The sequence below is a fragment of the Dicentrarchus labrax genome, unplaced genomic scaffold (assembly GCF_905237075.1).
Source record: "Dicentrarchus labrax unplaced genomic scaffold, dlabrax2021, whole genome shotgun sequence".
Classification (NCBI taxonomy): Eukaryota; Metazoa; Chordata; class Actinopteri; family Moronidae; genus Dicentrarchus; species Dicentrarchus labrax.
In genome coordinates, this window is record NW_026136714.1 from 26,702,994 (window position 1) to 26,730,194 (window position 27,201).

Sequence of the window (27,201 nt, forward strand, 5' to 3'; positions counted from 1 at the left end):
TGTGCACCAAAACAAACAGGCACAGGAACAGTCTCTACCCATAGGCCATCACTCTGATAAACAGTTAACTCCAGACACACAGGGTATAAAGAATTTAAAAGCAAAACCCCTGTGACTCCTCTCCTAAATTATTTATTTTCATGGTTGAAAGCACTTATAATCACTAAAACCACCTATGATCATATTGTATATACTCATATCCACATACCTCATGTAGGCTACATAAAAATACCTGCACAAAAACATCCAGCATCCTTTGCGCTCTGCCCCACTGCACCAAAGTCTTACTGTCAACAAATGTTATTGTTGTTTATGTTATATCTGTTATAGTAGTTTATGTCTATTTTGTTGATCTCATTGTCCTGTTTTTTTATGATTATTCTGTGTATGTACACTGAGAGCAGCATAAAACTGGAGTCAGATTCCTTGTATTAATGGTGATTGTTACATAAGGCTGAATGGGACAGTGTAACTATATGGGGTTCATTTTCTCTCCTGGTGAGTAAAATAAAAATGTCATCAACACAAAATGTGTTCATATCATATTTCAATTTTTTGGAATTGGGTTGATTTATTTTGTCCCACAGCTTGGTTGAATGGGACAGCATGATTTTGGGAGATTGGGACAGTGCTAAAAGGCTTTGCTAATGTTGAAAAGGATCAACCTTGCAATATAGAAGCATTTTGTATGCTTCTTGTGCTTTTTAGTGATATAGTGATTCCTAACCCAAAAGTGTGGGTCAGTTACACAAAAAGGGCCAATGTTGGACCAATCACAGCCAAGAAAAACATAGTTGATTGTTGAGTCTCATTTCTGGCATCGATATTTGACGACCTGGGACTGACACTCAACAATCAACTATGCTTCTTGGCTCTGATTGGTTGTTTTCGTTAAGGCCCAGTGGATTCCTGAAAATACCATTAGGAGCACTGGGAGGAGCCAGAGGAACCTGATTGTTTCACAGATTATCTGTCTCATGCACTACTGTCAGGATATAGTTAGTTTTAGGAAATATGACAAAACGTTTTTTTAAGAAAAATTACCTACTGCAGCTTTAAGCCTAATAAACAAAACCCCAGATATAATTTAAACTTAACTAAAACTAAAAATTTTAACTGGGTAGGTAAAGGCATAAAAACATTTTATTCAATAACAAATAAGAGACATTATTTCCAGACTTTAAAAGAGGAATATGCTGTGGAAAAGCACTACATTTAAAGGTATAAATTGTGTAATTATTATTATTATTTTTCTGACATATATATTTTTGGGGGCTATTTGCCTTTATAAGATAGGAAAACGGGAGAGAGAGGGGATGACATGCAGCAAAGGGCCACAGGTTGGATTCAAATCCATGGCCGCTGCTCCTGAGGCACGTTCATCTTCTGGTGCCTATGATGGTGTCTCCCTTCCTAATGTATGGATTTAAAGACTAAAGCTTGCCCTCGTTAGCTGACTGTGTCCATGATCCACAGTCTTTCATGAGCGACTGCCCACTTTCTTCTACATTTGGAAAAGAAAAACACACTATATTAGGAAAGGAGTCATGGTTAAAGAGTATGAGGAAGGAAGGCTAAAAGCCATTGATATTGACTGTATTAATGGTACTATTCAAATAAACTGGTTAAGATCCTTTTTGAAAAATGAAAAAAAGCACATCTTTACAAAACTTGAAGGTATGAACTTCCTTCTTAGATGTGATAGAAAAAAGATAGGGAAAATAGAAAATGATCTACAAGCATAATTTTAGTCCCAATAACACCCCATTGTGTGTTACAGATATGTAACCTTTAGGAAATAATCCTTATTTTTCAAAAGCTGGTCAGAGAAAGAATACATGTTCTGTAATACACTTACTGGAAAATACTGGAAGCATTGTCCCTTATGAGCTCTTTTGATCCAAGTTTAAATGAAATGCCCGGGAACAGTATGATATTGTGGTCAAAGCAATCCGACAGTCTGTAATTACAATGTCTTATAACTTGTGTTTAATTGATGTAAATCCAGATCTTCCTGAGCTTCTGATGAATGGAAATGCTCTCACTCTAAAATCTCTCAACACCATGGAAGGCTTATGTCAAAGAATTATATCCAGTTTCATCAAACAGAAACAGAAATTCAATTCTACCACATTGCTTCTGAAATTTGACAATTTCCCTGATTTAACTAAAAAGAAAATGTGATTGTTGGTATGTTTATGAAAGATGGGACATATGACTTAGCAATTAACAATTATTATTCTTGGTAAATTCTTTTTACATAAGAACTGTGTCCAGAGAACTCAAATGCTGGATGCCCACTTTAGGTCTTGGGAGATTGCGGATCCCAGAAACCAGAAGGCTTCCACTAAAGAAGACCTTGAGTGGTTTTCTTCTTCCTGCAGCTAACGCTCCACACTCCAGTCCAGCAGGGGGCGATGATGTGCGTATAAGGTGTGACCGTAAGAAGAAGACGTTGCTCCCTCGGTGATGGTTAGTTGTCAGTGAACTGTGGAAGGAAACATGGACGTGAACCAAACGTCATACTGCACTGTGCTGGACAAGAAGAGCCAGTCTAAATTTATTTGCTATACACGAAGAAAAAACGGAACATTCAGTGTTTGGTGAGTCGGCTGCGTCACAAACGGAAGCTCAGTGTAATGAGAGTCTGCTACCGAACGGAGAGAACCGTTTCATTCCGGTGCTCATCAGGAACTTTATATGATATGAAAACAAAAACAAAAACACATGTACAGGGAGAGGTTATTAAAGTTCAATAAAACATTTGATTTAACTGAAATAAAAATAAACTCAAACTAGCTCCAACCATATTGTGTACGTAAAAAAGCAGATCAAATATCTGTAGTACCGATTCTGACAAATATTATAATAAAAAACTGAAATTGGAACAACAGGGTAATGAATCCAGTCCGCTGTCCCTCCAGGACATTATCTCTCTCTGAAGGTTTTCATTCACCGTGTATTAATGCCAATATGTCCGCTGCCACTGAGTGAGATTTAATCTGTGTTTTCATCATGTTCATGTTGTGTGCTGCAGTTTGACAGATGCCGCTGCTGTTTGGAGCACAGAGTACACAGAGGACGCACTGAACCAGTTGGTAAGTTGGACCCTCAGGATTTTCTCCAGTGGAGGTGCTGCCTTTGTTCCTGCTGTGGCATTGTTTGTAACTGTACCTGTTTGTTTAGAGACAGATGTTTGCCTTGAAATCTACAGAGGATTATATCCTAAAACTCAGGTGAGAGGACACATTATTTGAAACTAGAATTTGGTAGTGCCAGTGAAGCCACACAGCCAGCAGCAGAACATCCTTCATACAGACCAGCTCTACATGTCAGAGTGGGATCATGAAAACCATCCTGGGGTAACTGAGGCTGAATATGTCTCGCCCTCAGGTCAGCCTGTGGTAGTGGGGACCTGTCTGTTGTGGTGCATGACACCAGTGCAGAGCTCCATGTGGGCTCCGGTCCGGGTGACCTGAGTGTGAGCCTATCCAGACTGGAGGGCCTGCGGGCCACAGCGGAGCTGAAGGAGCTGCTGTTCAGGATGGCTGACAGCCTCGCTCAGCCTGACAGTAAATGTACGTTGTTCTTTTGGCTCACTGTCTCACTCTCTCATTGTGGGATTTCAGCTTATAAAAGCTTGTAACTCACTGTCACTTTGGAATCAATGCTGACTGCGTTTTGTCGCTCCCCCCCAGGTGGATCCCCCTCCATTAGTCCAGTGAAAAATCACCAAAGGTGGCCCTCAGGTATGTTTCTAAAGCTGTATTCCAAAGGGTGTCATTTTCCCTGAGGGGGTGGGCATTGTTTTGTGACACAAATGACAAATTTCAAAGACCTTCAAAGATTTTAGAATATACAACATTTAATTTAAAGCAACATTAACGTTTCTGCCTTAAAATAACAGCTTTAAAATCATTTTCTATCCAGAAATGAAATAAAGAATTAGCTGGGTATTGTTAGACGCATGATGACCAAACTCATTATGTGTTATGTGCTAGATTGACAGGAATGTATATAAATGCAGCATCATGTAATAAGTACATATTTTATACATTCAAGGGTTAAAGTTCATTCTTGACCTTGGGAAAAATTGTTTGACAAAATAATTGAACTCAAGGTCCACTTCACCCCAATCTCGCAGTCTTCATCATCAGTAATGGGGGTGGCTGTGTTGTGATCGTGTGCCAGTATACTGATCAAACAAATCAGATCACTTTAAATATTTACCTGTGACACTCTGGGTGAACTGTTGATGGTGCTAATGGCGGTTCAGTTCACCAGCTGATGTTTTTTCTCAGAGTTTGAGCCCCGACAGCAGCAAAATTGTGCTCCATCAGGGATGGCAAAGAAACGACTTGCAGGGACTTCACTCATCAACCCAGGATCTAAGAAGTACAATGTGTTTCTGATAAACCTCTCAGCAGTACCTACATCGCTCTGATCTCAGTGTTAACCAAAAGCTGTTTTCGCAGGAAGCTGCTGGCAACCGGCGTGGCCTTTGATGATGCAGACGAAGACTGATCCTGCAGACGACAAAAACACTCTTTCTCCTCCACATGCTCACACTGCTCCTGCAACAATGAGGTTCTAGGAATCCACTAACACAACATTATGAAATGTATGCATATTATTTAAATCACAGCTCGTGTGGTACAGTAACACATTGCTTCAACCACAATGAAAACTTGAACAATGATTTTTAATACTATTTTAATATCTGTCACTGTGATGAATGTTTCTTCTCAGGCCTTCCTCGTGAATGATGTAACTTTTATGATATTGGGTTTATCCGGAAATTAAATAAAGAATAAGTTGCAACAAATTAGTTCTGAATGTGTTAGAATGTATTTAGAACAAATTATCCTACATCTTTACACAAACAAAGGTTAAAGAAGCCAAACTCCTCATATTCTATTAACAAAAAGATAGAACAAAACCTTTCAATGTACATATGGGCATGTGAGTATTGTAACGTTACAACCATACATATATACACATCCTGCTCGTAGGTACACGTGTTAAAGCTGCACCAGATAATATTTATGAAAATAACTTTTTATCATATTTTCCTGACAGTAGAACATGAGAAAAATCTGTGAAAAACAGCATCGATATTTGACAACCCTGGGAATGAGACTCAACTAGTTTTCTTGGTTCTGATGGGTTGTTTTCATCCAGGCCTGGTGGATTCTTATTAATTCCATTAGGAGCATTAGGAGGAGCCAGATTATCTGTCTCATGTATACTGTCAGTATATAGTGAAAGTTTTAGAAAATATTAGTTATTTTTATAAAAGGATAGGTTCACACTTCAGTTGTATCTTAATGCAGTACTCATATGTACAATGAAAAAGTTTTTTGTACTCCGTTTCTCTCGTTCATCTGGCCCCAAAGAGCTCCTGTCTTACAAGTGATTCCAATGCATGTGAAAGCCACAGTCTTAGTTCTGTGTGAATACGTTTTCCTAAGTTTAGCCAAGGCTAAGGATAGGAATAAGTGTATTTTCTTGCTGAGCTATGGCAGAGGTATAGACACAAACATGTAATTTTATATAAAGATGGGTCTTCACTAAAAATACTTTTTTAATCCTGTTGCATGTTTCTCTTACTCTGACTGCCGAAGTCTCATATTAGCCCTGGCTGAACTTTATAATTATCATATATTACAAATTATATAAATCATTTACACACCTCTAACATTAAAATTCCTTTAACACGGGATTGTGGCCAGAATGAACAAGAAAAGATATGACAGTGAACAAAAACCTCATTAAATGTATATAGGGAATACACTGTTCTAATACAGCCTTGAAAAAATCTGAACCAGTCATTTAAACTCGAGCACAGAGAAACTTGAATGACCAAGACTCTTTGTCTCTTTGTGCATATGAAGCTCAAACATCCATGTGAAGTAACAATAAGCAAAACACATTTGAGAGGAGGTTGACTGTTATTCTTTCTCACTCAAAGCAAACTAAAAGTGAAAGCATCCAAAGCAACACGCTGTGAGTTCAGAAATAACAGTTTAATCATATGTGAGCTTCAAGGCGAATGTCAGATGTTTTGTCCAAACGAAACTGTGATGACGCTTCACATCCCCCCAAAAATCCATATTAAATATAGAGCAAAGTTCTAAAATATTTTTTTTAAAGTGCGAATGATTGCACTCCAGTGGCTGCTGGTGACACGAGTATCCTCTTTAGTGTCTGACTCCATAATGTTTGTTTCTAGGGATGGGAAAATATCGGAATAACACTCCACAAGTTTACTGTTATTATTAAGATAATTGTGAATTGGGATAATTGTGAATGTCCTCACGAGTGACTTCAAAAGGTTGTCTATCTAACACACAGTCCTATATTGATGTATTTTTAATTGCCACAAGGGGGAGCCTGCATCTTACGTATTCTATCCTCCACAAAAACGATAAGCCAGATGTGTGGAAATTAGGGCTACCCCCTGATAGTCGACTAAACCGTTATAGCCAAAGTCGGGTAGTTTCAGAAAAAACCCTGTCAAACTCTGTTCGGGAGCTGCACCATGTCATTGGGCCGAAAGTATCAGAGGATTGTTACATCACAGGCCTTGTCTCTAACACAGGAAGTATCTTAGAGGTGCACTGCTGCATGTGCTTACTGTACTAATTGCTATTATCTGACTCGACCAGGACTGGCAGCTTGAAGGGTGGGTGGAGGTCTGTTTGCATTACTAGCATAGGAGCTTTGAGGGAGGAACTAGTGGGAAATAAGCACCAGAACCGGAGCCAGGCCAATGGGTAACAAAACTGGGTTCACAGTCTCCAGACTGACGGAGGCCAGGTCCAGCGGCTCCAACCAGGACTCTGACTCAGGGGAAGGCAGGTTAAGGCGGGGACAGCAGAGGCATGAAACAGAGGATGAGGAGCAAGTTCATTTGTAAGTAAATGTAAATAGTCAATAAGGAAAATGTGTATTTGGGGGCAGCCCTTGTAGATATACTCTGGATTATTTCCACTAAAGTTATCCAAGCCCCCCCTGCAGTGGCTCTGTGCCCCACTGTTTTAACAAGACGTTTCATGCTTTAAAAGATCAGAACGTAAATGTTAACAAAAATTAGCCTTGTTTGCATTGTTTGTTTTTGACTGCATTTTATAATAGAACTACCTCTACCTATTTGGTCAACCCTCCAGCTTTACATTCTCAGAGAACAGAGGAGAAGAAATTACAACAGTCAGTTTTTCTCGTTTAATGATAACCCCTTCAAGTAGGAAAACAGCCCACCAGTGCCATAATAATCACCAAAAAATATGACTGCAATTAGCTGTGAAAGAAGTAGTGAAACAGTAATTATCTTGACAGGACACGTTACAACTCAATTATCACAAAACTGAGAGAGACCACTTAAAACCACATGCCAACGCACAGTCAGATAAACATCCATGTTTTTGTAAATGTGGACATTTTGCACATTTCCAAACTCCATTAAAAATGACAACATCGTCTGCAAATCATAAAATGTGTGCTGTACCCAAGTTAAACAAGAGATTATTCTGATCTGAGAGTTCCCTTTAGTATCACAGTGATGGTAGTGCAGTTATTGTCAGGGAATATGAGCCGAGTTCACTTCAGTTCAGACTGTTAGAATGCTGATTACCTTCATTGGATGGAGTTATTATTATTATTAATATTATTATACACTGTGTCCGATTTATAGAGGATCTTCTTGGCAGAGTCCACAACATAATGATATGTTAAAAGCACAAAAGAGAGCATTCAGTAGAAAGTGTACAGTGTCAAAACAAGTTGATAGAAGGGAGGCACCATCAGGACAATAACCATGCCATGTACATTTGTCGTGTCTCTGACATCAAGTACAAACAAAAGGCCAACAGCTTGCACGCGCGTCTGCACCCAGTACTTTCTTTAAATCATTTGTTATTGCAAAATAAATCGCACACGTTCGTAGCTGCTTCGATATCCAAAATAAATCATTCTTCTTGCCACAGAAAAATATACTGTATTACATTATCACTGGGAGTCGACTTCATCACAACATGCTCTCAAGGCAGGTCTAGTTTGGTACAGCAACGAGGGCCCGCTCTAGGTTACATGAAGCCCCTTTGGCAGGGAGCGTGTACAACTAAATCAAAGTAACCCGTGGTGTCAAACGCTTGGTTTTTAACATATCACCAATGATATGTTCATTCGCTAACAAAGGCAGCTAACCTACAGTACCCATCAGCCATCTAGTGAGATACATTCTCAAAACATATAAATAAATATGGAAACATTCCAGGACAAAGTCTTCAATCCAAATGCAAGCACCCTCCTGCTGCTGTGTCTTTACCTGCATCACAGGCTCTGCAGGCCATCACCTGTGTCTGTATGGTGTCCCCTAACCCACCTCAGTCCCCTCCTGGGATGAAGAATTTGAGGCTGAAATACTGAACTACTGGTCCTATGTTCCATGGTGCAGAGAGTTTTGGTCCTCTTCAGGGTAAAATCAGCAGCTCTGTTCTCCCCCTCCAGGCCTCAGAGCTCAGACAGACGGGTCTGGGTTTTTCCCCCTCTGTCACTCTCATCATCTCTGCTCTGTGAGTGGCTCAATTCAACAGAGGGTGTCTGTGTTGAAGGAGAGCTGCACCTGCCAAAAAACACACACACACACACACACACACACACACACACACAGGTTATCTGTGAGATGCTTCTGATAGGGAAGGGTGTGAAGACAGTATATAATTTCTTCTTTGGCTCTGGAGGAACTTTGTAGTTTTTTTTATTTTTATTTTTTATCACCAAATGCTGACTTTCATGGTCCTTTATATAGATAATATCATCCCTTTGACTACAGAAAGACAGGGGTGAATAACACTGGAAAAAGAGTGACTCTCAGGAAAACACAGTTTAATGCCTTTTTCATATTTTGGTGGCTGCTGCACCTAAATCCCAGTGTACTTCTTCTGTTGCTCATGTGTACTAAAAAATGAAAACTGTTACAAAAAATTAAAATGCACTCACCCTTTCCTCTTCAAAGCTGATGAGTCCTTCATCATCGTCGCTCTCCAGCTCCTCAGGCGCCTCGCTGATCAGAGCGCTGAGCTCCGTGTTGGCTGGCCGAGACTTCAGCAGGTTGAGGATGCGCTGCAGGGGGGACTGTCCGCCACCCGGGGGCGACGCCTCCTGCTGCTCCAGGTTGTCACTCTGCTTCTTTGCAAAGTTGACAAACACCTGGGCAGAACAAGGAAGTGATTTAATAAATGAATTCCCCTTTTTCTTGCTGATGTGCTGCATGTGCTGTGTCACACGTGGGCTCACATTGTCCAGAGTGGTCTGACTGACAGAGTAGTCCTCGATGCCCAGCACCTCCACCACCTGCTCCATCTTACTGAAGACCTGAGCCAGGGAGATCCGCTCAGACTTCAACTGGTACTGGACCTTGGTGTGGTGACGCTCCTGAAAATATGACAACAGATGTTTTTTATGTTATGCTATGTTGTTATGTTTATTATAATATTAAACGACATATACTGAACCTCAGTCTGCTCTGTTCAGGACTTGTGCTGGGATTTAAACAAATGGAAGCTGTATTTTAACAAGCTATACGAATAGTAATTATTTTTGTAGTACTAACATTATTCAATTATTATTAAACTTAGCTACTTTTTATCTTTTAAGTAGGCCTAACAGCTGATCTATGTCTACACTGTTGTTGTATGTGGTCATTTGACCTCTTACATGGCCTTTGAATGATAATATATTTCACACATAGTTCCCAATAAACTACTGGGATAACCTTTTGATCTTGTGGTGGGAAATTGGAGGTACAGACTTCCCTGAATATTGATCCCTGGTCCCAATCATGTGCATGTGTGAAAGGGGTTCATGACTGTTACATAGCTGTCCTCTCTTGCTGTGGAAAGTCCACTGTGAGGTGAAGAATCTGATATAAATGTAATAATATGAACTTATCAAAGCCTTTTATACCATCTATTCTCCCCAGCATTCTCTGGTATTGAGACCAGTGCTATGAGGTATGAATAGAAAAAAGTGATTTGGCCAATTTGTTACCCCTCTAAATCAGGGGTCCCCAACCTTTTTCCAGAAGGGAGTCCTTTGAGTAAACTGGCGACCCTTAGGTGACATATTTAATGGTGTTGTAAAATGAGTGATTTGGATGAATTTTGAGCAGATTATTTCCTGTAAATATTGACTGTTGATTTTGTCTGATCTTTTGAGGAACTTTTTATACAATTCTCTGTCTGTATTGTGTAATTTTTTAATTAATCAAACATATGTATTTGACAGATTCAGTGTATTCTTCTCATTGTTCTATTAGCTCTTTGGTTGTTTCTAATGCAGGACGAGGCTGTTTATCAGAGAGTGAAGGCTCTGTGAATATAACAGGTCTTTAAAGTTTATACCTTAAATAATAATCTAAACCATAAAAACACTCATTTAATTTAGTTCTCTTCACAGAAATGAATGAAATGCTGAGATACTGCAGGGTTGGGGATGATTCTCTAATGGCATGTTACTTTGAGTGACAACATTCAAACATAAGAAGTCATATGATCCATTGTTGTGTGAGGATGTAAGGATCGTCCATCACGCACTAGAAACTTGTGACCAAGTGGCTTGCAATATTTTTTCACCTTAACACTTCAATAAATTAGTCTAATATGTGTGAAATGAAAACTTCTGATCCTCCTGGATGTTGTAAAGGAAAAATGCATTCAGGTACAAGGATCTGTAAACAACTATATTATGTTGTGTTATTCCATGTTCATTTTTACATGCAAACAGTACAGTATTTTATGTTCATGTATGTTCATCCTCATGTATTCACATTTGGCTGTCTCACCCATGTTAGAAGAATTGTTATTCATTGTGCCATGAGCTAATTACATTCCAAAGACCAAGGATCGGGGAGAGTTAGGCATCAGATGTGTTATGACTACTGTTTATCAGACATTAGACGTCACTAATAGACATCCTTGGGAAAGAGGCTACATTCTTTGGGAAAGAGGCATATAATAGAGTGATTTTCTTTGTTCAAGTCAGTTGATTCTCGAGACAACTCGGTTAGCTTGTATCCTTTGTGATGCAAATAAATCTTGCACGTGGAGTGAAACTGTCACTTCTCTTTGCTTTCTGTGAGTCTGTGTCACCATACTGGGTACCTTCAGTAGGAGTTTGTGGTCTCTCACTAGAGTCAGATAGCTAAAAGTTTAAGTCAGATAGACATCAATTGAGGTACACTGAGGCAAGAAAAATTCAACTACAACAATGTTCAGTCAAATCACTGTTTCTTAATGTCTTGCCATTATCGAAGGAAAAATCTTTACACATTTAATTCCCTGTACTCATAAAGTGAATACATGTTATGGATAGTGCTTCCTTCCCAATCAAATTTCTGATCTGATGTATCTTAAGACTTTACGGAATACAAGAACTTCCTCTATCAATTTGTGTATTACGGGTACAAAGGACAGAGGCCGCTTCAGTGGCGTACCTTCAGCACGGCCTCAGGGAAGTTTCTGTTGAAGAATCGAACCACCTCCTTCACATTGGAGCTGCTCTTGGTCCTCACTGTGATCATGTAGCCATCCCCAAACCTGGAACATCATTGCCAAAGTTCTCTTTTATATACATATGATGATAGTAGCTGCTAAAATTGACCAGAAAATGACTGTTTTGCAGTTCAAAATGTTGCACATTAGATCACATCAATAAACCACAGGAGGAAAAATGAAGGTGGATCTTTATCCTCCTCACCTGTTCTTGAGGTGTTGGATGCTGCCCAGGCATTTAAACCTGCCATTCACCATAATGCCCAGTCTGGTGCACAGAGCCTCACACTCCTCCATGCTGCAGACCACAGCATAAAATAATATTAATAATTATAATATATTAAGTACACGGATGTGAAAAGAAGTGAAAATAAGCCACGACAGTGAAACATGAGTTGTCTCACCTGTGTGACGTTAGCACTACAGAGCGTCCAGTCTTGATTATGTCGAGGATTAAATTCCAGAGGAATCTGCGGGCCTTTGGGTCCATCCCAGTGGTGGGCTCATCCTGAAAAAAAACCAAAGAATACAGTTAAGAAGCTTATAGGTGGCTGGAAATGATACTGTATTTACAGTTTGCTCTCTGTTTCCTGGGGAAAACATGAGAGCTAATCACTAATGAACTCCCTGCCTGGGCATCACGCCTGTTGTGTCCATGATTAAAGACTTATTACACCATGAAGATGTCACTTCTCCCATTAAAAAGTAAAGAAGTAGAACAGCACTTCCATTCAACTTTTTTAAGTTTGGGGCAAGACGCCCTTCCTCAGTATGTATTGGCAAGTTCACAATGGATCTAGACAGGGGGAATTAATATATAGGTTACCCCAACTGGCACTACAAGTACTTTCCAACAAGGGGAGCTACAAGCAAAGGCACAGAGTCACATGATATCCAAGACATGTAAACAACAACTCATATATATACATAACACCAATACTTGATAAAAAACAACAAATTAAATCTCCTTATTCATTCTATTGGGAATGAAGGTATCAAGAAAGGGTACAAAATGTAGTTCTGGAGTTTTTAGAGCAGAAATATCAGTTGCATAATCTGAATTCACAGAATTCAAATCAAGCTAATTTATTTTATAAACAAATAGGCTAGTTAACACATATAAAATGCCATTATGACCTTTAACATAAAATATACACATATTTTCTTCCCTGTAATCAGAGCACATTACTCAGAATTAGCATGAACACCACATTTGTTTAAAATAATAAAATAGTATAAAGTAATCATTATGTTATTGTGAAATATAATAATGAACAGATCAGTTCCCTCAGTGGTGCCAGTGGATATCTGGCCTATGGCACCAGGAACCCCCTGATCCCATGCCTAGTGTCATCCTAATTGAGTGACTGTAACTCACTGTTTACAGGCTACAGTACATCATCAGTAGACAGACTGCAGCCGGTCCACAATGCTGCAGCAAGGCTCCCACACACATCCAACCACTTTCAACCTCCGGTTCTTCAGTCAGGTCTCTCTGGCCTTTTGCAGAGGGCTTGCATTAAACAAAACTTAAAACCAAGGGTGACAGCTTTGGCTGTTGTGGCCCCAAGGCTCCAGAACAACATCCCTATGGATATCAGTTCACTCAGCAATGTGGACTGTTTCAAATGTTAAAAACCTTCTTAAACAGGGAGGCCTTAGATTGGTATTATCATTATCATATTGTTTTTATTCATTTGTGAAGCACTTTGTGACACCCGCTCTTGCAAGGTGCTACATAAATTAATTTTACCTGATTATTTATTGATACTAATAGGAGTGATGGCTAAAACTACACAGACACCAGTAATAAACCAGAATTAGGCTTCTTGCCACTGATTTAGCCCCAGTGATCTGTATGCAAATATCCTTGTTGTGGATGTAGTACTGACATGTGCAACTACATTCCTCAGGGTACATGGGAAAAGACTGTGCTGAGAATCCTTGTGTTCATCCTGGGTACATTTTTGGAAAATTAAACCTTAAGATTCAGAGTGTACTTGTGCAGAATATAAATCATCCATTCAAACTTCTTACCAGGAAGATGAGTGAGGGGTATCCAATCAGAGCGATGGCAGTGGAAAGCTTGCGTTTGTTTCCTCCACTGTAAGTGCCGGCAGGCTTGTCTGCATACTTTGACAGCTCCAGCTTTTCTAATGCCCACTGCACCACCTGGTGGGGGGGGCAGGATTTCCCACAATTAGTCTTTTGATCACTCTGATAATTTATTTGAATAAGATCTATATACAATAGATGGGTTTTTATTGTATAACTTTGTCCTGTAGCCTAAAACTAGTCCAGGTTGTGTGTGTGTGTGAATGAGACCAACCCTCTCCTGGTCCTTCCAGGGAATGCCACGAAGGCGGGTGTAAAGTTCCAGATGTTCCCTGGCGGTCAGGTCATCAAACAGAGCGTCAAACTGTGGACAGTAGCCGATACTCTGCTGCACACGTAACAGGTCCTTCAGGATGCTGTGCGCGCACACACACACACACACACACGCACACACACACACACACACACACACACACACACACACACACACACACACACACACACGACTTTGACTTGATGACTTAAAGGGACTCTTCATGTCACCTGGACTTCAGTCAGGTCAAGACAAAGAAGAAAATTACATTTCTGTATTGTGTCCGCCCAACAGTGGTCCTGCAACACAAAACCCATGCTAACAGTACTACGTAAACATATGTGGACATCCAAACACTCTTCTGGTTTTAGGCTTTCCTCCAGATGTTAAACCCAGCTGCAGAGATTTGCTCAGACTTAAACACAAAAAAATCAGCTCCCCATTCAACAAAGAATCCAGTTTAAAATCCTCCTCATCACCTAAAAGCCCTCAACAATCTTGTCCCCTCCTACCTTACTGACCTCCTGCAGCGTCACACTCCTACCTGCAACGTCAATTCCACAGACGCCAACCTTCTCACCCCTCTCACCCACTCTAAGCACCGGACCTGGGGGGACATGGCCTTCTGCATTGCCATCCTTTAAAACTGCACTCAAAACTCACCTATTTAAAGCTGCTTTTAGTCTGTGATCTTTCACCCCCCCTTCCCTCCTTTTCATTGCTCCACCTGTTTTCTTTTTGTTTTTTTTGTTTCATGCTGTTTTGCTCCTTTTGTTTATAGTTGTCAATAGGTTGCTGTTTATATAATGTTGGCTGACAAGGTCTGGCTCTCAGTCAGGGTTCTAGTTCATCCCAAAGGTATTGGATGGGATTAAGGCCTGGGCTCAGTCAAGTTCTTCCACACAAACAGGGAAAATCATTTTTTCTCTATGCAGCTGGCTTTGTGGCGGAGGCATTGTCATGTTGAAGATTTCTCTTCACTTGAACTAAGGAGACCAAACCAGGAAAACTTCTAAAATCTAACTCCACAGTCATCCATCAGACCACTGGATATGTAAGTATGATTCATCTCTCCGGACACTGCTTTGATGGCTCCATATGCGCATTCAGAGTACGTTTTTTATTTTGCTGCCACTGACCTGTTTCCATTAATGAAGGCCTCTCCTCCAGTGGTGCACTCATCCCCCGTCAGCATCTTGAAGGTGGTGGTCTTTCCGGCTCCGTTCACTCCCAGCAATCCAAAACACTCCCCAGGACGGACGCCCAGACACAGCCGGTCCACAGCCAGGATACGACCCATCTTCCTGGATTTATACACCTGAGGGAGACGCAAAGAGTGCATGTAGATATACAGCACATTAAAGGACCACACCAAGGCTGGTTCTTTAACTACACATTACATATATTTAACATGTATAAGGACCATTGTAACTGGTAGGTTCATTTGCTGTACTGGCATAACTGGACACATAATGTAAGAGTTATTGATTGATTGCAATTGCAAGTGGGGTACAATTGGACCATAATTGGTGCATTTCATATTGAATTAGATCGAGGTCACAACTATTTGTATATGTCTCAATATATATCTGGAGGGGATCTTTAAACCTTTGTCAGGTTCTCGATCTTCAGCATGTCGTTGTCGGCGTCTCCTCGCAGCACTCTTTGTCTCTCACAGGCCACATCTACATCATCATCGTCTATAGGCTGGCAGCTGACTGGCACCCTCCTGAACACACACACACACACACACACACACACACACACACACACACACACACACACACACACACACACACACACACACACACACACACACACACACACACACACACACAGATTTCAGTTATGTGTTCCTTTTTACCCTCAGCATGCCCACTGTGTTCTACCTCAGATAGTGATATTCTACATTCCCTAGGGTACTTTTTGAACCATATAGTATCTATCTGTATTTATTTAACAAAAACATTTGTATTTTATTTACACTGGGCCTATATAGGACATGAGTTGTTAGACATTTGTCTAGACTGCTATATTTTGTTTATATATTATATACAACAATATAACCTGAACTTCAATTAATCAGAAAAAATACAAATCTATTCAAACCCTACCTTCACTTTGACACTGAAAAAAAGTATTTCTTTGTATCTGATGATTATGAGACAGGATGTTTTTTTAATGAGCTTTATCCTGAATCAGAGATCCTAATATCGCTGTGAAGACTGGGTTCTGCTGATTGTAGTGGTGTGTGGATGTGTGCTTGACTCTGTTATCAATCTGAGAAGAAGTGACAGGATGTTTGTGCCAAATTTTGTCAGCTGGGTGACAAGGACAAAGAAAGTATTGTCAGAGTAATGTGGTTGTTAACATCCCTAGTAAGTGCAGAGAGAAAATAAAGTAAAGTGACACCTCACACAGAAACACAGAAACACACATCACTCACGGGGGTTTCCTGAGGAAGTTGTACTGGCAGAGGATGGTGATAAGGAAGCCAACAAAGCCTTCGATTGTCATGGCAACAAGTCCTCGAGTCACAATGTCCCACTCGAACGGAGACTTCATCTTGTCAAACTGGCCTGAAAGCACACATTCACAACAACTTATATCTCCTCACGTCACTCTCTTCAGAGTCTTTCAAAAACATTTGTTTGTGTCAAAAGTAAAAGAATCACAGGTTGACCTTGTTTAGGCCTACTTTAAAGTTCAAGCCCCAAAGCAACGATACATTTACCCTACTATTGCATGTGTATCCACACACTGTAGTTTATTTTGACTCAATTCCACACACACCGTCCTGCTGCCCCAAATACTCACTAGAGCACTAAATGTGGATTAATACTAGTACTTAGTATAGTACTTGAATTTCCCTCGGGATAAATAAAGTATCTATCTATCTCTATCTCTCTAATCCACCACTAAAAAATAGTCCTAATGTAACAGTGATCAGCTGTTATAGAAAATTACTGGGCCTTCTTTAAAACTGAAACTATAGTTGTGAGGTGTTTTTAAACATTTACATCTTCAGTAAGAACCAATGGCCTTATAGCTGAGAGCCAAAGACAGTGGAAAAGGGAAGCATTGAGAGACGGGTTGAAAAATATTAAATACAATAACAAAAACCATGTTACATTTTTTTTTTTATTTAATATTTCTGTATATAAAGTAGATTAAATAAAGGTGACACCATATTTCTGTCTGTGATTCAAATTTGAGGATATGGCCTTTAAACAACAATAAAATAAAAAGCACATTTTTATAACAAAACCTTGAAATCATCCTGTTTGCACTTGATAATTGGTACATAAATATCTACATCACATGTGTATGTGCACATGCTTTAAAAGGGCCAGTGTAAGGCATCTAGCACTAATGAAAACATACCTATGAATATTATATTCCATTTCTTACAATAGATCCTCCTGAATGTTACACACTGGACCTTTAAATGTAAAACTGTCTGGGCGCCCGGTTAGCTCAGTGGGTAGAGCTGGCGACCCATGTACTTGCTGCAGCGGCCCAGGGTTCAAATCCGACCTGCAGCCCTTTGCTGCGTGTCATCCCCTCTCTCTGACCCCCTTTCCTGTCTATCTTCAGCTGTCTCTATCATAAAGGCAATAAACCCCCCCCCCAAAAAAAATAAATTTAAAACTGTCTATACTTAAATCTGTGGTGAGAGACACGCTAGTATTTAGAGTAGCAAACATCTGTGTTCAAACACTGAATGATAAGGTAATAATCCGATGGTCAACATGTGGGACTGTATCTTCATGCATTCTGTGTGAGGCCGTTTGGTGATGAGCGTACCTATTTTGGCGTAATATTCATTGATGTACTCGTTGTAGGCCATCTCCATCAGGCCGTGGCCCAGGTTGTAGTTCGGGAAGATGAGGAAACAGGACTTCAGGTAACTGTTGACTTTTTTCAGATCCTGGAGGAAAAGAAAACAGTGAAGGAATAAATACAGAAACATCCAAAAGCCACATCTGAATCGCAATGTCCAAAAGTAGCATTTCTTTTTCCTATCTTCGTTTATTTTCACCGAAGTGTGTGAGAGAGATGGTGTGTCTGACTGTAACAGCTAAGCTCTAGTAGCTACGTGGGTTAGAGTTTGGCAGTTAGAGTCAAACTGACCTTGTCATGTTCAAAGAGCTGGAGCAGGAAGGTGGCAACAGTCGCAGTGATGCCTATGAAGAGGTTGATGACTATGAGGAACACGTAAGCTGTACTGGGAACTTCGAACCAGAAAGATGCTGGGTACATGATGGGAGTGATGGACCACCTGGAGGGTAAGAACAAAATCACAGAGGATGTCCAAAACTTCAGGACATGAGAGACAAAAAGAAGCTGAAGGGCACTTGGTTTACACCCAAATACAAACCCATGAAGATGCAATAAATCAGTTCACACATAGTGAGAGTTTAGTGAAACTGCACTCAAACACATCATTTATAATTTCACATTAGTGATAGTGACTGCATTAAAAGCCACAGTCAGCACTGCTGCTGTTTTTCTAGGTCAGAGCTTCCCACTGGTGGAGGTACTGCAGGTGGGCTGCAGCCTGGGCTATAAAAATGTCTTTCATGTAGCAAATTCATCAAAATATTCTTACTCTGGAAAAAAAAGGGTTAGAAATGTAATTAAATCAAAATAATTCATCATTTGACATTAACTAGCCAGGGTGTTGAGATTTCTTACATCTGTGCACCACCTCCTTCCAAGAGCATAACCGAGGTGACGACAGTAGTGTAGTAGTAATGTTCCATCGCTTCATTGGTATTTTTGCTACTATTTAATAAATAATGTTATTTTGTCCAAAAACAAAATAAGGTAGGCGGAGGGCCTCTGAGGTTTTGCTGAATTCGTATGGGGCCTCAAGCCTCCAAAGTTTGGGAACTCTGTTCTAGGTCACACTTGCAGTGAGTCTATTTGTCATCATCAGAATGAAAGCAGTGGGGCGTGTGGTCAGCTGTCTACTTGAGATGCCTTAAATCTTCTTCTTCTTTGTCTTTGTTAAACAGTTTTAGACCAGAGTAAAAGCACTACGGTCACAGACCTTTCAGCCTTCTTTATTTTTTGGTTGCTTGCAAGTTTGGTTATCTAGGAATCAAAACTGCTGCAACCATGGGTGTTTTCACATGAAACTACAAGTTGCTGTGGTTGGAACTTTTGGTTTTCACCATCTGTGTAACATGAAACTAACAGCAATATGGGCCAACAAAGTATATCAGCAAAAATATGGCCACAAGCAGAACTTACTCTTGATTACCATCATGGTATGTGAAAAATAAATATTCCCTTAATGTTTTCTTAATTGAAGGGACAGTTTACACATATTATTAAAACATCCCAACATTCTTTCATGTCATCCCTCTAGTGGTATATCTCCAGTCAGACAACTTTGGTTTTATCAGCCCAGGTTTGGAGATTTCTGTCTGACATTTCCACCTACACCTCAATACAATGGATGTGAATGGAATTTCATTTTTTCATCTTTACAGTAACACTGTCCCTGCTTCTATAGATAGTCCACAGAACACACTGTTTTCACAGGGACTATTTTTGACCAGAAGAAAGTAGTTTCTCATTGTTATTTGATGGAAGGCCAGAAGAGTATGCTATGTGTTTAAACTGAGGAAGTTCAATCGATCACTTAAAAAATATAAAGAAGGGGTGTCCAGATTCAGATTCAACCTGTGGCCATTTGTCTTACACTTTAGTCATGGAGTGTTTGCATTAGTTGTGTAACTTTGCCTGAACTGCCTGTTGTTGTGGTCTGTTCTGTTTTGTTAACACTTTCTTACTCAAATTGGATAAATATGTGAGTAAATTGTTCAAGAAAAGAAAGTAGTTCTGGTGAAAGCTGTTCATAGTGACAGTGTCTGTGGATTATTGAGAGAAACAGGAACCCTGTTTCTTCGGAAACCGTGTTGAATTTTTAAAAGGTAATTTTAGGTCATTTTCAAGACCCTTATGAATGCAATTTAAGACCCATTTCACATCCCTACTGGCAAAAAAAGTATGAAGGATATGAAGAAAAATCATTGTTGGTTCCACGTCGGTTTCATTTTGTGGTCGTAACAGAGACTGAAAAATTTAACTTTACATTAACGTCATTAATACAATACATTTATACAAAACCTCTACATTTTAAGGCCTCAAATTCAGATTAGTGGATTTTAGATTTTTTAAGACCCTGTGTGGACACCCTGCCAACTGAATTTCATTCACTCTTCTGTCATTTCAGTGAGCTGATCCTTTAACTGAAGCTGTGAGACCACTAAACTACACTGCAATTAGACCTCAACCAGGGAATGGCTATGAATTAGGTAACTGCATTCAAATTCAACCACCAGACTTTAAAACCTGATAAGCAAGAAGTAAAACTGTGTGTGTGTGTGTGCAGTCAGATGTCTCACCCGTAGAGAAGAAAGAGTGAGAGGACGGCAGGGAAGTTGGTTGGGGAGGTGTAGGCCGGCAGGTCGAACACAAACAGAATAATAACACAGCATGTGGCAGGTACCAGGTAGTTGAGCTGAGGAGAGAGGAGAGGACAGAACATGTTCACACACTGCGGTATTTACAGTGACTAACAGCTACACATCCACAGCCCTCTGTTAGCATCAGTCACACACACACATTGTGTCCTCCTCACCATGTCCCATATGTAGTTAGCCAGCCAGTAGATGACAGGGTCACAGCCGCTGACAAACTGTAGGTGTTTGGCCTTTGTGGATTTCTCTGCAACCAGGAACACCACAAAGCTGGCTGGCACAAAAGACATGGCCACAATAATGAAGATGGCGATCACCACATCGGTCCCCTGGAGCCTGGAGACACAGGGGAGAGGGGAGGACATTTACACTTACACTAAACTGACTCCATAATGCTGAATTCACAGGGGCAATACTGCTCAAGTTACACTGACAAACCTTGCTAATACTGGAAACCAGCAGAATTAATTATGGCAGAGGTGGGACCAAGTCATTGTTTTGCAAGTCACAACTAAGTCTTTGCACTCCAGTCCCAAGTTAAGACAAGCAAGGGCCAAGTTAAGTCCTGAGTCCTAACTATTCAGTCATAATGTCATAATGCGCTCTCACCAAATGTAATGCCGTTTTAACAACAGGGTAACAATAAATTAAAGAGGCCATGTTAATTTCTTTTTCATGTTCATACTTTTAGATGGTGGGTGTGAAGGAAAAACTTTGAAGAAGATGGACCACACATACTCGAAGAGTTCAGGAGACCTTGATGACTTACACAGCAGAATTTATTGAGGCTCTGGCAAAGAGAACAAGATGAGCAATATATGTGTAACACAGTGCGGTTGCCGACCCAATTCTGAAGGTGATCTCTTGTCATGGGATATTTAACACATTCCCAGACCCTCGTGACCAACAAGCTTTGCAAATACGGTCAGAACGTACGCAGCTATATATGTGTGAAGATCCAATTTGGAAGTGATTCAAAACAATCTCTAAGCCCACCTGACTTGAATGACACCCAGAGTCTGTCTGTCTGTTACATTGTTCTTCACCATGGTCTTCAATAACAGAGTAGAACTACGATATGTTGGGTGCTCAGTGTTTAACCTTATCAGCTGCTCTGCATAACCTAGTCATCCAAACAGAGAGGAGAACAAACTCACAGAGAGGAGGACAGGCTGTGACCTGTGACCTCCTTTAGGTGTGTATGTGTTTCACAGTGGCCAGGGGAGAAGTTTAACATTTCAGTCTAATATAAAGAAGGAAAATTCCTTCAGAAGGGGGGTTTACAAGAATAGGGTTACATGCTGTAATGTTCAAAAAACACTTTCTCCTCTGCTGCATCTAATTTGTCATCTTGTTTAAGGTGAACATCAAAGTACGAGTCAGGGAGGGAATCTGCCACATTTGTCTGTCTAAACAGGGAACATATCAAGTAAAAGGCTCAAATTCAAGTGAATTCACGAGTGATTGGTGTTTAAGTCCAAGTTGAGTTGCAGGTCTTCTTTGATTCTGTCAAAATTTGTCCAAAGTCATCAAATGTATGACTCCAGTCCACACCTCTGAATAAATGGTACAGTACAGTTCAATGACCCTGGAAATTGTCTAAACACCAGAAACATTTGTCAGATTGTTTGTTGTGATGTCTCAGCTGAGCAATGCTTTCTTTTTCAGGAACACCCTGATCACATTCACACCAGTCTGATCTGCTGAACACTGAGCAGCTCTACTGGAGCAGTTGGGGTTAAGGGCCTTGCACAAGGGAACCTCAGTGGTGGAACCTCAGGGGCAAGTGCTGCTTTTTCACTTTCCCCAACCAGATTTATCCTGCTGGTCTAGGGGACTGAACCAGCCTTCCAGACACCTTTAACTTTAGGCCACCACTGCCCACAATTAACTTGCTTACTCGTACTATTAATGATGGCCAAAACTACAAAAAAGCCCTGAGTTGTAACACAGTCCTCTTAAGTCAGTGGTTCTCAACCTGGGGGTTACAAGATCATTTCCAGGGGTTGCCAAATAGTTGTGGAGAATAAAAAAAAAGTGGTGAGCAGCGTGGAATGAGACAGGAAGCAGCTCTCAGCAATGTCACCCCTTTAATGACATTCAAAACAGGGGACAGGAACTCAAAAACACAGTATACTATAGGCTGTATACTTAATTACAATTACTAATAAATATATTTCTATCTATTATTGTGTTTTTAGGCCTAAAGCAGACATACTGACTGAATAAATAAATCTATCTATATATAAATAAATCTAAAAACATGAATTAGTTGTTGTCCTGTCTGTGGGCAAAGCAATGATCTTCCTGTGTGAGTTTGGTAGCTTTCATGTGTTACGTTACCCTCAACCTGATTTTTCTGGAGGGTCGCTACTCCATAAGGTTCAGAAGCACTGCTCCAAGTCATACTTCAAGGCACTAAACATCAGCGCTGCTGAGCAACTTACAAGTAGTCCAATGAGAGGCTGGCACTGGTTCGATTCATTGGGTGGTTTGTCAGTGTGATACCTGCAAAACACATACACACAGCACAACAACCTCATATATGTAGACAATAGTCAGTTATTAGGCATTTAACTGGGAAGAAACATCAGTGTCTTCAAATTCAAACAAATCTCTCTCCATGTTGTATCTTCTGTCATTACCGTAGGCGGCAGGGTTGCCCTTGGATGCTGGCAGGTTGGCACGCAGGATGGCATTGTTAAGGACGTTCAGATAGGTTGGCATGCTGTGGTAACCTTTGTTGTTGTATAGAACCTGGACACAAACAGTCACCATGTCAGTGGTTGTTTTTACTGTATTTGTGAACTTCCTGTCCAGTTCAGAGTCGTTACCTGAGCCGACCTGCGAACCGCTATCTTGCGAACCATTGGAGGTATCTTTCTGCCAAAGGATGCTGGGATAGATTTCTGGATGTTCCCCACTGTTAAACCACCATATCTATTGAGAGCAAAGTCAGTACAAACATTTTAATGTTCTGCTCAGGTATTACAGTACATTTGTACAAAATCAAGACAAAATGTAGTTATAGTGCATTTTATTATTTGTGTTTTCGGCAGATAATTGTGAAAACAGCGGGACTTTAACAAATGCACTCAGTCAAGATAGGTTGTGAAATAAACCTGAGACTTTATTAGGCTATCGTCGCCTCTAATACCAAGTATTAGAATTCTGCACACTGTTCATCACTTGTACTTGCTTTATTAACAATGTTTCAGCACTCATACCGATATCAGGTAAAGTTTATGTAGTCAGAAAAAAAACAAAATGAGATCTGGACCAAAACTTTGTTAATAAAGTACAAGTGATGGACAGTGTGCAGGATTCTTTGCTTCCTTCCCAGTCAAGAGTTTCTGATCCTATGCTCCCATCACTAAGACTTTATGGTGTGAAATTGCAAAGAAGAATTACAAAGAAAAATAAATAAATAAACAACTAAGTGAGGAATTTAGGCCTGTTTCTACACATGTAATTTGGGGAAAACCCCCTATCAGGGTGTTTCCTACATTAAGTCTACTGCTAAATCTATCCTTTATTGCTGGCACTGGCATCGAGGAGGTGGCAGGGTGTCAGGGGAGTGGATGGATGATTGGTTCTTGTGAGATTACATCTTTTTTTTTAAAATGATAATTTTATTGGTAAAATACAGGCAGAGCAGACTCGTTCTGTATTTCCCATTTTCCAACAAAAAAATACAAATAACAAAAGAGGAGAGAAAAAAAGAGAAAACTGTAATGCTGAAAAAAATCGTATAAGGTACACTCCTTTAAAAAAACAAGCGAAAAATCTGTTTGAAAGTATGTTTGAATGTAAAATATTAATTGGTCCAGTTGGAAGTAAAACAGTAAAACATTTGAGTCGAGGTAAGGCATCTATAAAGGCTCCCCAGATCTTCCTAAACATAGTGGCTCATTTCCTTTCACTGTAGAGGATCTACAGTGTGATGTTAATTCATTGACCCAGTGTCTTTGTGGTAAGATAACACCTTTGTGACCTGGTGGCCAACATTGCGTGGACTGGTACTGGTTTGCGGTTCGGTGGTTGAGAATCATTGTTTTAATGACTAAACGTATAGGTTGAATAAAAATACAAAGTAATGAAAAAGCTTTGGTATTGGAAATGAGGCTTCCCTTATGAAACACTCCCACAGCATTCTTACCTGTGCAGGCGCAGTCTGTCCGATGTGAAGAGCAGATACTCAGAGACGTTCCGGCCTGTGATGTCCACCAGGATGTCACCTGTCACCACCTTCATGAGGGGGGGCCGCCCTCCCACCCCACTGGGGCAGGAGAAGCCTGTCCCCTGCATGGAGCAGGTACAACGCACCGGCTCGTGGACGGAGAGGGGGAGGGTGGGAGGAGATGTCACAGGCTCTGGACATACATAAAAGAGGAAAAGCACAGATGGAATTAGTAACATTAACAGTGGTTTTATAAACAGATGATGTTTGATGGAGGAACAACATTTCAGTTTGGAATCTGTAAGATGTATAGAGACGGGTCTTCTTAGAAGCACAAATTACATCTTGTTGCAGTTTCTTTGTATCCATTGCGGACAAAATACCTGACGGTGTTCCTTTATCACAGGGCTATAGGTTGCAGGGCTAGGCTAAAGGTGGTACTGCTTCCAGTAGAACATTATAATATGCTGATATACAGATTGGTGACATTTTAAATGAAAAACCCAGACTTCCTAGTCTCTGGAACCCTCTCCATCCTCTCCAATGATCCTTCGTGTCTGCATTTGTCCTCATTTATTCAGGTTTTTTCTTTAATTTATCCCCTGTCTGTATTTCAGCCTGAACTGTACGATATATTTGAAACTAAACATATTTAAGTGGGTTGCACACCAGCCATATGAGATGGACTCACCATGGACTGTGGTTGGAGGGGCGACTGTCAAGTTCCACAGTCCGTCCTCAAAGCGAGGTTCTGGGTCATCTGAAGGCGCCGGTGAGGGAGGTGGGGGTACAAAGTTGGAGAGCGGGACCCCCTGGGTGAAGGAGTCCAGACACATGGAGTCAAAGTAGCGGGCGGCCAGAGTCTTGGAGTTATTGGCGCTGGGGTTGAGGGTCTGGGCCAGCTGGTCCAGGGTGCTGTTGAAGGGGGTTTTGAGGACGCAGGTAGCGCCCACCCCCGAGGGCAGACGGAGGGTGTTGATGATCTTCTGCGGGCTGGCGTCTGGTGACAGCTTACTCCTGAGAGGGGAGGCCAGAGATGTTACGGTGGGTTTCTGGACCGAAGAGATCTATACCAAAATTTGTCCATTTTGACTCTGACAAAACCACTGCTCTGTGCCGCCCTAATATGTGTAAAGCATGGACGCTCCGTTTTGGCTCACATTAGTGCCGCGCTTGGCTGTTCTCACCACAACCAAATTTCAGTCTCTGGTGATACTACAGTATTCCTCTCACTATAATAGTATGGCCACAGCCCATACATCCCAGTTGAAATCAAGTAGAATTTATCTTGTTTTACAGAAAATTTGGCGATGTGAAGAGCTAAAATACAATAAAGAATTTCCAGGACAACATTGTTTCCAGGATCTTTTGGTAATTTTAATCAAAGAGGTCAAAAAAGTCAAAACAAGTGACAAAAACCTGTGAGGGTTTACTATGAGTTTGCAGGGCATTCAAATCAAATTGTGCAGAAGCAACTGCCTTTTGTAAAACAAAATAAATAAATAAATCTTCTATAAAGCCAGTATATCATTTATGTATACAACATCCTGTCTGCAAGAGGTTTGCACTGTCAAAAAGCTTTTGCAACCAATAAATATAAACCAGGGTATGTAGTTTTGAGATGTTAAAAGATCACATTCATTCATGTCCGTCTTAAAAGGTGCCCCTATGTACCTTGAGACCACTGTTAACATGGCCTGAAGTTGCTTTAGAGATATCTCCCTAAAGCGACTTCAGTGCAACTGAAAGGGGACAAAATTCCTTGATCTGTGTGCGATGGCACGTGCAGTTGCGGCGGCCAGTAGCTCCTTTAAAATTTGCAACATTTATGTTTTAATTTATTCTTTTCTTTATTGCTGAAGCACATATTACCTATTACCAGACTTTGGGACGGATTCAATTACTTATGTAATCGGGATACAAAAAAAGGTAACTTTAATCCATTAGTTACAGAGAAAACATGTAATCAGATTACAGATATATTTGGTAAAAATTATTAAGGACACATTTCTGATGCTACAAATTTGCATATTTAGAGATGAGGTAATCCAAAACTAATGGAAAGAAATCTAGTAACATTACTTTAATATTGTGATACTTGGATTAGGTTCCATCTGTGGAAGCACAAAGCTGAAATTTGGCACTAAAAATAACTTGTTGTTTTTGACATTTTCAGACCACAGAATCCTCATATTAGCTTCCAAAGAATGAGGACTGTAGATTTTGTCCCCCATCTTTTATACTGTAATCACTGCAGAAAGGCCAATATGGGCAGGAGGAATGACTAAAGCAACCATCAGCAGCGTATGTTAGTACTGTTTTAAGACAAACTTAAAATATGTACTTATCCATTACATTGTGCTATAGGAATGTGGTACAGTGTGTTATAGGAGTAGTGCAGCTCCTTTAAGGAATAGCTGCTTGTTTTAAGTCTGTTAACTGCAGCATTTGGTATATCATATTGTTTTCACTATTTTTCTGTCACCAGACGAAGTCTGTGCTTTCAGTTAACAGTTAAAGTTCTAAGATATTGTTGTTTTTTTGCAGAATTAGTTATTCCCTGCTTTTGTTATGAATGTGAGACACTGGCAGCCTTACTGCAAAATT

General features: G+C 40.4%; 2 protein-coding genes across 4 annotated transcripts in view; one reads left to right on the forward strand and one right to left on the reverse strand.

Annotated features, from left to right (window-relative positions):
• Nucleotides 1-2,434: 2,434 nt before the first annotated feature.
• On the forward strand, nt 2,435-4,825 carry paxx (PAXX non-homologous end joining factor). 2 transcript variants are annotated; one of them, XM_051422395.1, is made up of 7 exons: nt 2,438-2,603; nt 3,038-3,098; nt 3,187-3,236; nt 3,394-3,578; nt 3,699-3,749; nt 4,302-4,395; nt 4,476-4,825. In XM_051422395.1, exons 1-7 carry the CDS (start codon nt 2,503-2,505, stop codon nt 4,522-4,524), a joined length of 591 nt encoding a protein of 196 aa, XP_051278355.1. In that variant the 5' UTR covers nt 2,438-2,502; the 3' UTR covers nt 4,525-4,825. The 2 variants fall into 2 exon arrangements, with proteins under 2 accessions (XP_051278356.1, XP_051278355.1); XM_051422396.1 differs by lacking the exon at nt 4,302-4,395 and having other exon boundaries at nt 2,435-2,603.
• Nucleotides 4,826-7,210: 2,385 nt separating this feature from the next.
• Nucleotides 7,211-27,201, reverse strand: part of abca2 (ATP-binding cassette, sub-family A (ABC1), member 2) — a 94,432-nt gene continuing 74,441 nt past the window's right edge. Inside the window, exons 30-49 of one of the 2 annotated variants that reach the window (XM_051422236.1) lie at nt 25,286-25,611; nt 24,574-24,787; nt 23,249-23,354; nt 23,060-23,171; nt 22,862-22,922; nt 20,576-20,750; nt 20,340-20,455; nt 18,055-18,202; nt 17,728-17,851; nt 16,367-16,499; nt 15,529-15,649; nt 15,060-15,238; nt 13,882-14,023; nt 13,590-13,724; nt 11,957-12,060; nt 11,758-11,850; nt 11,495-11,597; nt 9,298-9,435; nt 9,001-9,210; nt 7,211-8,617 (exon numbers count right to left, since the gene is read on the reverse strand). In XM_051422236.1, coding sequence (XP_051278196.1) covers nt 8,588-8,617; nt 9,001-9,210; nt 9,298-9,435; nt 11,495-11,597; nt 11,758-11,850; nt 11,957-12,060; nt 13,590-13,724; nt 13,882-14,023; nt 15,060-15,238; nt 15,529-15,649; nt 16,367-16,499; nt 17,728-17,851; nt 18,055-18,202; nt 20,340-20,455; nt 20,576-20,750; nt 22,862-22,922; nt 23,060-23,171; nt 23,249-23,354; nt 24,574-24,787; nt 25,286-25,611 — 2,770 coding nt within the window. In that variant the 3' untranslated portion in view covers nt 7,211-8,587. Of the gene's footprint in view, nt 8,624-9,000; nt 9,211-9,297; nt 9,436-11,494; nt 11,598-11,757; nt 11,851-11,956; nt 12,061-13,589; nt 13,725-13,881; nt 14,024-15,059; nt 15,239-15,528; nt 15,650-16,366; nt 16,500-17,727; nt 17,852-18,054; nt 18,203-20,339; nt 20,456-20,575; nt 20,751-22,861; nt 22,923-23,059; nt 23,172-23,248; nt 23,355-24,573; nt 24,788-25,285; nt 25,612-27,201 lie in introns of both variants that reach the window. The other variant, XM_051422235.1, reaches the window with a different exon arrangement.